The 13,026-nt window shown below is 37.9% G+C and overlaps 1 protein-coding gene across 2 annotated transcripts in view; it reads left to right on the top strand.

Moving 5' to 3' along the window:
• KMO (kynurenine 3-monooxygenase) overlaps positions 1-13,026 on the top strand; it is a 32,313-nt gene that overhangs the window by 2,700 nt on the left and 16,587 nt on the right. For both annotated transcript variants that reach the window (XM_087919475.1, XM_026707642.2), the window contains 6 exons: positions 1,135-1,232; positions 6,081-6,170; positions 10,657-10,705; positions 11,664-11,751; positions 12,554-12,719; positions 12,826-12,897. In XM_087919475.1, the coding sequence (XP_087775601.1) occupies positions 1,221-1,232; positions 6,081-6,170; positions 10,657-10,705; positions 11,664-11,751; positions 12,554-12,719; positions 12,826-12,897 (477 nt within the window). In that variant the 5' untranslated portion in view covers positions 1,135-1,220. The remainder of the gene's footprint in view (positions 1-1,134; positions 1,233-6,080; positions 6,171-10,656; positions 10,706-11,663; positions 11,752-12,553; positions 12,720-12,825; positions 12,898-13,026) is intronic.

The raw sequence follows: 13,026 nt of genomic DNA, 5'->3' as shown, positions 1-13,026 counted from the left end.
TATATTCCTTGCAGACAGCTGATTATTTACATCCTTTTTCAGTTTAACATTTTTGTTGAGTTATAAAGTATTGTAAAATACAAAAGTAAATAGGAAAGCAGTGGGGGGGAGCAAGGGGGAGAGAAGTGAGGAAAGATAAGAAAGAAAAAGAAGCATTGACTTCTGACTCTCTCTGTTACAGTAAAATAAGGCATTAACATCAAATCACAACTTTTTGCTTTTCCATAATAGTATGAACAAGTCATCACTATAAAGATCTACCAGTCCGTAAAACCCAGAGTTTCATTCTTTTCCACACCAAGCACAAGGTTCAGAAGCAGACTCTATATGGACACAAAAGTACTTATGTTCTTTTTTTAAATCAAAGTAGCCAATTTTCCATTTCCGCCAATTCCATCAACTTCTGCAACCATTTGTCCATGGTAGGAATCGAAGCGTCCTTCCATTTTTGTGCATTTTTGTTGTTGTTACATATATAGTAACAAAGTTCCAATTTTTTTTCTCCAATTCTTTTTACATTAGGCCAAAAGGAAAAGTTCTAGTTTCATTTTTATCTCCATTTTTAAAATTTTCTGTATTAAAATATGAATCATACTCCAATTTTTTTTTGCTTTATCACATGTCCACCATAGATGATAAAAAGTCCCTTCTTTATTTTTACACTGCCAACATTCATCTGACATGCCTTTATACATATTGGATAACTAATCTGGTGTTAAATACCAATGATATATTATCTTATAGAAATTTTCGTTTTCAGTTTCTCCTGAAAAAGCAGCTTTGGGATTGCTGTGAGGTTGATTTCATTATACATGTTTTCAGTTATATAAAGAGTGACACCCCCCACCCCACCCCAAAATATACTCTTCATGAGGGACAACAGAAACTTACCCTGAGATAAAATGGACAGCCAAGAAATTATAGAAATAAATAAATTTTAAACAAACGTGCCATTCATATTCTTATGCAATCCTTAATGGGAAAATTTTTTATAGTTCTCTCCTAGCACAAGTCAATATTTGGAAAGTAAGCTATAAGGAATGATGAATATTATATGGAATAAGGAATTCTGAACATTATATGAGATATAATATCTCAAGGCACACAATAAATGTCTGCTTCATTTCTTTTCAGATATCCGTAGTTCAAGTGTAACTCGTGGCAGGAGCATTAATTTGGCCTTGTCTCACAGGGGGCGGGAAGCTCTCAAGGCAGTTGGAATGGAAGATCAGGTAACCTTAAAGAGAAAGAGTTAACATTCTCTGTGGCAGGTGGCTTATAGGAGGACTATTTGTTTATTTATTAATAACATTTCTAGGGCAGAATATTAAGAATTCTATCCACTATAATGTAAACATCTACAAACAATACATACATACATACATTAAGCCCAGTCATTTATTGTAATGGCCCTATCGCTATATCTGTCAGGACTCCAACCCCCATTCAAATCGTAAGTCTCTAGCCGCATCTCAGAGAAAAAAAAATACTCCTTTGATCTTTTTAGCTGTCAGTGTCTCATGATGAAAAAAAGAAGGTTGGTGTCATTTTCCAGAAGCTGCAATAGTCACCAGGTAGAGTATAGAGCTATAGGGATAGTGTGGGTGCAGCATACATAGGTAGCTTAAAACTACTTTTACAGTTTTTAGATTGGCTACCATAATAGAATCTTGCAGGTCACATTTTGCAAGTAAATATTTCAGTAAATTGGGGAAATTTTGTCTAAGACACTTCCAAACATTATAAGGACATTCTGGACTTAAAAGATAGTTTACCACTTGTTGCCTTGGCAGCAGAGCTTGCATATCTCCATCAAAGCCATCTTCCTTACTCTCTACAGAACAATAAACCATGCTGCTAGCTATTGTGTTTGACCTTGCAGGGATTAAATCATTGACTTTTCAGGGTTGGTCTTGCTTGCTGAAAGACCACAATCCTTTATGAGTTTACATTACTCCTTGGCTACCAGTAATTCTTAATGGAATATGTTATGGATATGTTCAGATAATGATATGTGATGGACCAGTAAAGATCCATGATCAGGAGACCAAACAAAGTCTTCCAGAACTTTCCAGTGAAATAGACCACATAATGCAAGATTTCAATCTGAATAGAGCTGGAAGGGACCTTGGAGGTCTTTTAGTCCAGCCTCCTGCTCAAGCAGGAGACCCTATACCATTTCAGACGGGTGACTGTCTTATACAACCAAGTATTGTATTAGCTTTTTTGGCTGCTGCCACACATTGCTGACTCATGTTTAAGTGATCGTCCACTAGGACTCCAAGGTCCTTCTTACAGTTACTGTTTTTGAGCCAGGTTTTGCCTAATCTGTGCTTGTACCTTTGGTTTTTTCCTGCCTAGCTGTCCACGTTAAGTTTCATTTTGTTGCAGAGAGCCCATTGTTCAAGTCTGTCAAGATCTTTTTCGATCCTGAGCTTGTCTTCTGGGGTGTTGGCTATTCCTGCCATCTTAGTGTAATCTGCAAATTTTGTGAGTTCTCCTTCTATTCCCTCATTTAAGTCATTTATGAAGATATTGAAGAGTACCGGGACTAAGATGGGACCTTGTGGTACTCCACTGCTTACTTCCCTCCATGTAGATGTAGTACTATTAAGGACTACTTAAGTACAGTTGAGTACAGTTTGTGAGCCAGTTACAAATCCATCTGGTGATGGTGCTATCTATCCCACTTTTTTCTAGCTTACCAAGAAGTAGGTTGAGGTCTACTTTGTCAAATGAAGTCTAAGTATACTAGGTACACAGAATTTTGCTAGTCTACTAATTTAGTCACTTTGTCAAAGAATGAAATAAGATTGGTTTGGCATGATATGTTTTAAACAAATCCTACTAATTATAACATTGTTTTTAGATGTTCACAAATCTGTTCTTTTTTTCCTCAGTATCTTCCTAATTATTGATATAAGGCTGATTGGTCTGTAGTTTCCTGGGTCTGTTCCCCCCTCTTTTTTTTTTTCCTGAAGATGGGAATCTGTTCGATCTCCCATTTGCTGCAGAATTTGTTTCCCAGTTGATATCAGGGTAGTTAAAATCTCCCATTACTACTGTGGTATATCTCCTACATACATTTGTTAATTTATTAGAAAAATGTTCATCTATTTCTTCTGCTTGGCCTGTAATATATGCCTATAATAATGTCATTTTTTTTCTTTTTATATTGACCCATAGGAATTCTAGGAGGTTTTCATCTTTGGTTTTGTGTATTTCTGTAGAGATGTAATGATCTTTTATATATAATGCAACTCCACCTCCTTTTTTGTTACGTTTGTTTCTTTTGAATAGTTTGTATCCTTCCATCAGTACATTCTACTCCTGAGTTTCATCCCACCAGGTTTCATTAATGGCAACTATATCATATCTGCCTTCATGTACCAAAACTTCATGTTCACCCTGTTTGTCTTTTATGGGTCTTGGGTATGTTTCTTATATCTCCTACTTTGTAACTGGGATTTCCATCCTATCCATCACTCTCTACTTCATTTTGTTTTTCTTTTTTTATTTCTTGTTTCTCTTTACTCTCTTCCTCCTTATGAGATTGGTTATCTAGTGTTTTTTGCTTGGAATTAGGTTCTGAAGGTCATGGAGATAAAATTGAGGCTCCCCTCAATTTTAATTTAAAGCTCTTTTGATAAGATGAGACCGTTGCTTTCCAAAAATATTGTTTCCAATTCTTGTGAGGTGATTCCTTGCCCATACAAGTAGGCAAGCTATACATCTGGAAAACATGATAGAGAAACAGATTGTAGTTGGGATCCTTGGAAGGGATGAAGTGCCCTGTTTTAGAAAAATGCTCCATCACCATCAGTATGATGGCAAATCCTTGGGAATGTGGGAAGTTGGTAATAAAGTCTACAGAAGAGGTCTTCCAAGGTTCTAAGGACACCAATAGCTTGAAAGAGGCCAATAGTTTTGAACAAGATATAGTTAGCCTGATGACAGAGGAAAACTGGTAACCCGATGACAGACTGGACAAAGTAAAGGCATATTTGATAGTTCTTTCTCTCAGATGATATAGTTAACTTCAGCCAGGATCAGCTTCTTTGAATGAAAGCTATAGGGCAATTTTGTAGTCTTTTAAAGAAGGAGCTGAGGCAGAGATTCGCAACCAACAATGTTTAATGTAACAAGGAACAGGTTACCTGCGGCAGCTGCTAAGTAGCTGAACGGCCAGTTGATGGGCAATAGCTGATACCATCTGACAGCTCCCTTTTATAGTTCGCTGTCAGATGGCTCAACCAATAGGACTGAACTATGACTCCCACTCAAAGTGCGGACTGGCTTGGGAACTTCCATAGAACGTAATAGGCAAGGCTGGTAGTTTTTTGTTGTGGGATTCAGGAAGACTGCTACAATGGTCACGTTGGGGATATTGGCCTCAACCATAAAGGACTTCACAGAGGTAGAGTGGTATAGAAGGAGGACTGATACAAACATTGCCTTTAGGCAATGGAAATTCCACTGCACTTCAGGATCACTAGAAAAGGCTCTTAGAGTAGTTCAGAGATGTGTTGTAATGACGAGGCAGTCGAGTTGCTTGATCATGATCAACTGAATCATGATGAACTTTATTGGAGTCTAGTCTTGCATTTATACACATTTTTAGTAATCCTCCAACATTGGTTAACTTTGGTTTCTGCTTAACTTTCGTTACTGTTCAGCATAGTAACTAACACAATTAATTGTCTCTAGTCAAAGTCCAACATATGTTTACTTCCTCTCTCTAATCCTCCTTTACATTAGTGACTTTGTTTGCCTGAGTTGTATTTGCTTTGTAAACATTCTTTACCTGAGGTTTGCCATCCAAGATAAGAACATTCCTGCAATTACAACTCTACAGAGATGGGAGGAGCAAGGCATGAAAAGGCAGGATAGGTGGTAAATATTTGTGAACTTCCAAAATCATTATACATCTATTTTTCCTTGGGGACTTCCAGTCTTGGGTTACTTGAAACTTTCTGAGATGTTCCAGGATGACATGACCTGTGTGGAAAGCTCCTATAGTATCTTGCTTGAAGAGGCACCTGTGTTGATAGGGAAGGTGCTTGGCAACATCCACTCCAGGGAAGCAGAGAATTCTCAGCATCCTTTACAGCCCAATGCTCCATGAGCCGTGGCAGTTGCAAAAAAATAATAATATATGGAATAAATGGAAGGAAGAACTGAAATGCTGGGAGAAAGTATTAAATTTTGTCTATATGAGAACAGATGAATTTAAGAGGAATTCTATCTCCCTTTTGGGTGCTTTAATTATCAGGCAGGAGAAAACTGCAAATGTATACAATATGCAACAGAGAATTAACAGGGATAGAATATGGCCAATGATCATTTTGCGGGCAGTCTTGAATTGTTAATCTTTAGATAGATAGATTATTAATTAATTATGAAATTTATTTGCTGCCCATCTCGTGTCCAACAACTCTGGATGGATGATAAATAATAAGTAGGATAGGAAGATAGGTTGCAAGTAACCATGGTTAGAACATATAAAACATAAAATAATAGGGTTGGAAGAAACCTTGGAAGTCTCTTATTCCAACTCACAGCTCAAGCAGGAGATCCTATTACATTCCGTACAAATGGCTATCTAGTTTACTCTTGAAAACCTGCAGCGATGGAACACCCACAACTTCTGAAGGCAAGTCATTCTACTGATTAATTGTTTTCACTGTCAGGAAATTTGTCCTTGGTTCTAGACTGGATCTCTCTTTACTGACCTTTCACCCATCACTTCTTGCCCTGCCCTCAGATGCGTTGGAGAATAGGCTGACCCCATCTTCTCTGCTTCTTAGGCAAGCGGGCACACTTGGGCTTGAGAGTATGATGCAGCTTCTGATAAGGAGCCATGTTTGCTTTTCTTTTATGTTACGGGCTGCCGTAACATTTCAAGATTCTAAAAAGCAACCCACTGCAGTTACAACAAACAATATTCAGAGTCCGCTGATTTAAACTTACTTTGTCTGGTCATATTCCCCCCATCCCCCCCCAAAATGTAAAAAGCCTTTTGCATATTCAAAAATTGCATGCAGCATTAAAACAATTTCAATTTTTTTAAAAAATTTCAGATTGTGTCTAAAGGCATCCCCATGAAGGGAAGGAGAATTCATACTCACTCAGGGAAAAGATATACAATTTTTTATGGAATAAAGAGCCAGGTATGTTAAAACAGTCAAAACATGTTAAAACTAAAGCATTTAACTTTTGTGTTTTATTTTTGCATACTTGTGCATGATGTGGCTAATGATAAGTTGGCTGCTATTATGAACAGTGGCACTATTGTCTATTTTCTGGAAGTATGAGGACACAAATGGCCTGTTCCAATATTGTGTCACTCTTTAGCATTGCTCTCAGTGAAAGCTGGGATCGACAGGAGTGCATGGCACACAGTAATTTTCCTTTTTGCTATATTGTTTTGTCTAGAAGGGGATAGAAAGATACCTGTGGACTAGTTATCCTGATCTAGCCTATTACAACCGTCCCTGCTGTTATATATGTACTCTCATTCTCTCTCACCCTTCTTCTAAAATATGACAGCATATTGGAAGAATGGAGTGAAATTAGGGGAAGAGACTTATATATAGTCAAATAAGCTTTTTTTAAATCATAAGGTGACTATACAGGCATTGATTAGTAAGTGTTACTGTATTAGAAATGAAAATCAAAATGTTGTCTCCATAGAGGAGGCCCATATTCAATGCAATTCATACAAATATTTTATTTATTTATTTATTTTTGTCAATCGCTTACAAGATAATAGGTATAAGTAAAAACCATAGTTATGAATACATGGATACATATAAGAAAAATAAAAATAAAATAAAAAGAAACAATAGGACAGGGACGGTAGGCACGTTGGTGCGCTTATGCACACCCCCTACAGACCTCTTAGGAAAGGGGTGAGGTCAATAGTAGACAGTCTAAGATTAAAGTTTTTGGGGTTTGGGGAAGAAACCACAGAGTCAGGCAGAGTATTCCAGACATTGACCCCTCTGTTGCTGAAGTTGTATTTCCAGTATAATTTATACTGGACGGTAATTTCAGGTAAGCTCTACTAGAAATTCAACATTAATTCTAAAATATTGCAGCCTTGATTTGGTAGCCTTCAAAATGGGCTCTTCCAATTCTTCTCTACTTTCAGCAAACAGATTGATATTGGCTGCCCTACCACTTAAATTGTCTTTTGGACTCAGAGGTGCTATTCAGCTGGTTTGCACCTACTCGGGCGAACCGGTAGCAAGAATTTGGAGTGGGTCGCCAAACCGGTAGTAACATCTAGCTGGCCACTCCCCCAACCCGGTCACCCAGTTTCCCCTCACTCGCTTGCCCTGCCCACCCGATGCTCGCTGCCCCAGTTTAAAGGAGGACTGCTCCCCCGCCCTAGCCATGCATTTTCAAGCAGCCACTTGAAAACACATGACTGTGGGCGAAACAGTGGTCCGTTAACATGCAAAACTGTTCCAAGGCTGGATTCTTCATGGACACTAGAAGTATCACTTCCCCTTGTGAGTAAAGGGCCTGGAGGAGGGGGAAAGAATTCTGGGGGAGGTGGGAGAAATCCAGCCATGGGGAAGTTTGCAGGAGCTGCAAATGCAAGTCCGTTTACCTGCAGAACTTCTCCAATGCTGGATTCACTTCCCCTTGTGAGTAAAGTGCCTGGAGTGAGAGGGAATGAAGGCTGACAGGTGTGCGTGTGTGTGTGTGTGTGTGTGTGAGAGAGAGAGAGAGAGAGAAGAAAGAAAGAAAGAAAAGAAAAGAAAGAAAAAAAGAAAGAAAGAAAGAAAGAAAGAAAGAAAGAAAGAAAGAAAGAAAGAAAGAAAGAAAGAAAGAAAGAAAAAGAAACAGGGAGAGAGAGTGGTGTGTATGAGAGAGAGGAAAAAAAGAAAGCAAGGGAGAGAAAGACAGAAAGAGACAAAGAAAGAGAGAAGCAAAAAAGAAAAAGAAATAGGAAGGGAGAGAGAGACAGAGAAAACGCTGTGCTATTATTTTTAATTGTTCCATTATTTATCATGTGTTAATATTTTACACTGTCCCTACACCTAGAGTGATTCTACCGCTTTTCTTTTGCCAAGGGCTACCACATATTTTTCAGGGTTTACTTGCATTCATTGTCTATAGTCCAGAGCATAAATACATGTGTGTTTAACAGAGTTGAAAGGGACCTTGGAGGTCTTCTAGTCCAACCACCAGCTCAGGCAGGAAAACTGAGGATGCCAAACTCTGAGTAGAGGTCCTGGAAAAAGGTGTCAGAATAACACTTAGAAGGGACTTTGGGGGGAACCCTATACCATTTCAGAGAAATGGCTGTCCAGTCTTTTCTTAAAAACTTCCAGTGATTGAGCACCCAGAACTTCTAGAGACAGGCAGTTCCACTGGTTAATTGTTCTCACTGTCAGAAAGTTTCTCCTTAGTTTTAGGGTTGCTTCTCTCTTTGTTCAGTTTCCCTCCATTGCTTCTTGTTTGCCTCCTGGTGCTTTAGAAAATACATTTCCTCCACTTTCTTTGTGGCAGCCCCTTAAAAGCCTGTTGCCTATATCACACTCTTGAGTAAAACATGTGAGCCATTTTCTCTTTTCAGTGGTCCATGAAAGTACATCTATAATATGCAGATAATAAAGTCAAAAAAGGTGAACAACATTTTTACAGAACTATAGATAAGTTGAAGCTGGGTGACAAGGAATGGCTGGGAGGGGCCAGGTGAGGCACCCCTTGATGTGAGTGACATTGAGTTGGCCACACCCACCCAGTCACATGACCACCAAGCACGTCTACCCAGTCACATGACCACTAAGCCACACCCACCAAATAAGCCACGCCCACAGAACCGGTAGTAAAAAATTTGAATTCCACCACTGTTTGGATTGCTATTTTGATTCCACCATTTTTCAGTCTCTATACTTCTTATTAGCTATTTTAACTTCCTCTGCTTCTGTAACTGTTTATAATTTCAGTATGTGATATTTTCTAATAGATATCTATTATAATGATTCTAATTCTAATAGATATCATTTCTGTCCTGCCTTCGGTTAACTAAGCATATATAGCAGAGTTGCCCAACCTTTCCTGCTTTGTGGACTAGTGGAGGGGGGAGGGGAAGAGGGGATGCTTCCAGGTGAGCGCAACTCCATTTCCATGAATGGCAGGCACACACATGCTCACCACTCCTGCAAATGGAGTGCACATGCACACGCTTGCCCACTGCTTCCACAAGTGCAGATGCACACACACATGCACACACCCACCACTTCCACAGCCTGGTTCCGAAAGGCCCAAGGCCTGGTAATGGACCACAGCCTGGGGATTGGAGACCCCTAATATATAGAACTGCCCCTTTGGAGCATCATTGCTATTCTGATCTTTAATATGATTTTATATCCAGAAGAGTATAATGTAATCATCTGATTTGAAGTGGCCGGATCCAGTCCATCTAAAATCCCAAGGCATCAAATGTTGTGTGCTTCATGTCTGCTTTGATGATTTATTTGGTTTTCTTTGGTCACATTCTGTTTTGCAATTGTTTCAGCAGTGATACCAACACTGATTAGCAATAGCACTTAGACTTATATACTGCTTCACAGTGCTTTACAGCTCTCTCTAAGCAGTTTATATAGTCAGCATACTGCCCCCAACAATCTGGCTCCTCATTTTACCCACCTCGGAAGGATGGAAGGCTGAGTTAACCTTAAGCTGATCAGAATTGAACTCCTAGAGTAAGCAGTGAGTTAGCCCTCCAGTACTGCATTCTAACCACTGTGACACCACTAGATATGCTTGCGAGCGTATCACTTCCAAATTTATCAGTGAATATTCAATATTCCTCTACAGTATCTAAAACAGTGCCTTCTGATCTAGAGGTGATAATGTTTCACCAGCTGGTGTCTAAATTTAACTGAACTTTCAGCCATATGCATATGGTTCTCTTGGTAAAAATACAGAAGAGTTCTTCTATTGCCTTCGTCTATGTATGGTATTTGGAGATGCTTCTTCTAATTTTTGGCTTCCTTTACCTTTTCACAGTCTCATTCGCTATGGTCCGTGTTGTGACTTCCCTTACCCTTTCTATCTTACAGACAAGATTGACTCTGGAAAACATATTCCCATCAGCGCTGTTCTCAAAGTTCTTGAAAATATGGGGTCCTCCAGCAGATCAAGAGATAATTTTTTGGGATAGACTTTTAGTAACCACGGTGTCTGGTCATGAAAAGAATCTAAGATTTATATTGCTAAATCTTAGGAAAAAAGTGTATTGTACAAGGCTATATTCAAATATAGTTAAACATATAAAATGTTCTCTACCTTATTTTGTTTTTTGTTTTAAAAAAATATAGTTTATTAATTTTTACAATTAAAACCAGTCACAATACATACACAAATAAGCAAAAGAAAGAAAGAAAGAAAAGAAAGAAGAGAGAAGAGGAAGAGAGGGAAAGAATTTTAAAAAAAGAAAGAAAGAAAGAGGTTACAGGATTAAAAGTATTCTTATTTTAACAGTTTGCAAGATCTTCTTTTGTTTTCATCACCTTAACTTGTGTCATATAACCACACCTGTTTTTAACTTATATCGTTACCTCGTTATTATGTATTGATACTTTTCTTTTATGCCTTATAATATATTATTTATCTTTGTTTTTGTTTTTTTAATAGTATATTCTCTCGATAGACAGAGCAAATTTGAATAAGGAGTTATTGACTGGTAAGTGTGGCTTAATCTGTTTTGATCCTTTCTCAATTTATCACATATAAAATTATGTTGTGTTCGAGGTGAAATCATTACTCAGATAGAATCAACATATAAGAAAGAGGAATGGCTATTTACTGTTTAAAATGAGTGTTATCTTCTGCTTTTACATGAGCAAAGACTACAAGCAGTACAGTATATGTATGCTGCGTAGAAAGAGAAAGGCAACTCAAAATCAGCACCTCAATAAAGTCCTCTGAAGACACCAATTCTTAAAACCCATTAGCCCTCTGCTGGTTGTCAACTGACTGCCAGGTTTTTAGGTTTCAATAGTCTTTCAAAGTTACACACCTCCACAAGCTCAGGCAAGCTGAACATCTCAGTAACTACAAGACAGAGAGTTTATCCAGTCATTTTGCTTTAAATGCCCAGCATGCTGGAATTTAGAACACAAACATTTGGGGGCAAGCCAAAAAAAGAGACTGCAGAAAAGCAATAATGGGCGTAGCAAAAGTTGTATTGGTAGAGTTTACAACCCATCCTCCATTCAAGAATAGGAGAACAGCACTTTCCCCAGGGAAAATAGAAAGTTGCTTAGAGCTGCGAGAGTCCTGGCTGCTTACAGTGAACAAGTAATGAGTATGTTGGAGTGGGCCAGACTTGTTTTTCACCATATGATTGGTCTTTATGGTGCAAAATAGAGTTATTGAGAAGATGAAGGCGGAACGTTAGGAAGTGGATGCATATACATCACACCAAGTGCCAAAAGTCAGGTCAAATTACCCAGATCTAACTACAGGGATCTTAGTGAATGGACTGGGTGAGGAAAAAGGGACATGATTAGAAAATGTGCTACGTTTTATAAAATCAATTATTTCAGAACTGTTTTCTTGCAAACACTTGTTCTACCTCTAAGAAAAAATATATCTAAATGTTTAGATTTCATGTTGTTTCTTTTTTCCTCTATTTACAGCTGCTGAGAAGTATCCCAATGTTAAATTATACTTTGAGCACAAACTGCTTCACTGCAATGTAGACTCAGGGCTACTGACCTTTTCAGGGTAATCAAATCACTCTGATTTTCCCAGCATACTCTAATCATTAACCAGTACCCAAACAATAGGCCACAGTGACTCTTTCCAACTCTTGTGGGGGCCTGTATTTGAACTGAAAAATCATTAGGTTCCCCACCCCCATGTTAGCAAAGATTAACAATTTAACACAAACAACAACCATAAGACTGTACTTCATAAACTCTTGGCAATATAATCTCTTGGATGGAAGGACTTCTACTGAATTCAGGGTATATTTATTACTGAGAAATGATTTATATTTTTAGGAGATTATGAGTTTTTTCAACATATAAAGTCTAATGTGAAGCGCCTATTTAATGCATTTGCTTAGTCTCCTCTTCATCCTCTTCTTCTCCTCATAATAAAAATATAAGATGACATGTATGGAAACATATTGAATGGGCGTTTGAAAAGATCATCTCACACAAAAACTATTATGAATAATATTGCAGTATAGGACTCACAAATCTATACTTGATTTTTAAAACCCAGATTTTATTGTCAATAATATCTAATGACATGTAGTGTCATTTGTTACATTAAAATATATAAAATTTTAAAAGCCAGGATCTATTGGATGTCAAAATTCTTATTTCAAAAATAACTCCACTTACTTTTTTTAACCCAAATGTGAAGGAGTCAAGCAGAAAAAAAAGTACATTCTTTAAACTTGGTGCTACAAGAGAGATCTAAGCAAAGAGAAGTCGTGTTCAATCATCACACAATATTCCACAATATTTATTTATGCCTGAGCACACATACTAATGGTACTTTTTGTGTTTTCTTAAAGACCAGACCAAATGACTAAAGAGATCACCTGTGACTTAATTGTGGGCTGTGATGGAGCCTTTTCCACAGTTAGGAAGCAGTTTATGAGACAAACACGGTTTGATTACAGTCAAGTGTATATTCCACATGGATATCTGGAACTGAAAATTCCTCCAAAAAATGGTGATGTAGGTAGTTATAATTCACAATGAACTTGTTTCTGCTGTTCCCAATTCATAAGATACACTGGCATTGACGGATATCTTTCCATTACCTTTTTTTTGGGTCTTTCAGTTTGCCATGGAGCCAAACTATCTTCACATTTGGCCTAGGAACACATTCATGATGATTGCACTGCCAAACCTGGTAAGAGACTCTAAATGTATCTTTCATCTTTGACATTCTAGAATCTGGATTTGGTCTGGACAATCAGTTTCAGTCAATGTTGGCTACTGGAAGCATACAGTATTATAGATTGCATGCCTGGAACTGCAT

This window comes from Pseudonaja textilis, chromosome 1, assembly GCF_049901715.1.
Source record: "Pseudonaja textilis isolate UNSWEBS1 chromosome 1, rPseTex1.2, whole genome shotgun sequence".
Lineage (NCBI taxonomy): Eukaryota > Metazoa > Chordata > Lepidosauria > Squamata > Elapidae > Pseudonaja > Pseudonaja textilis.
This window is presented reverse-complemented; position numbering and strand designations above follow the sequence as displayed.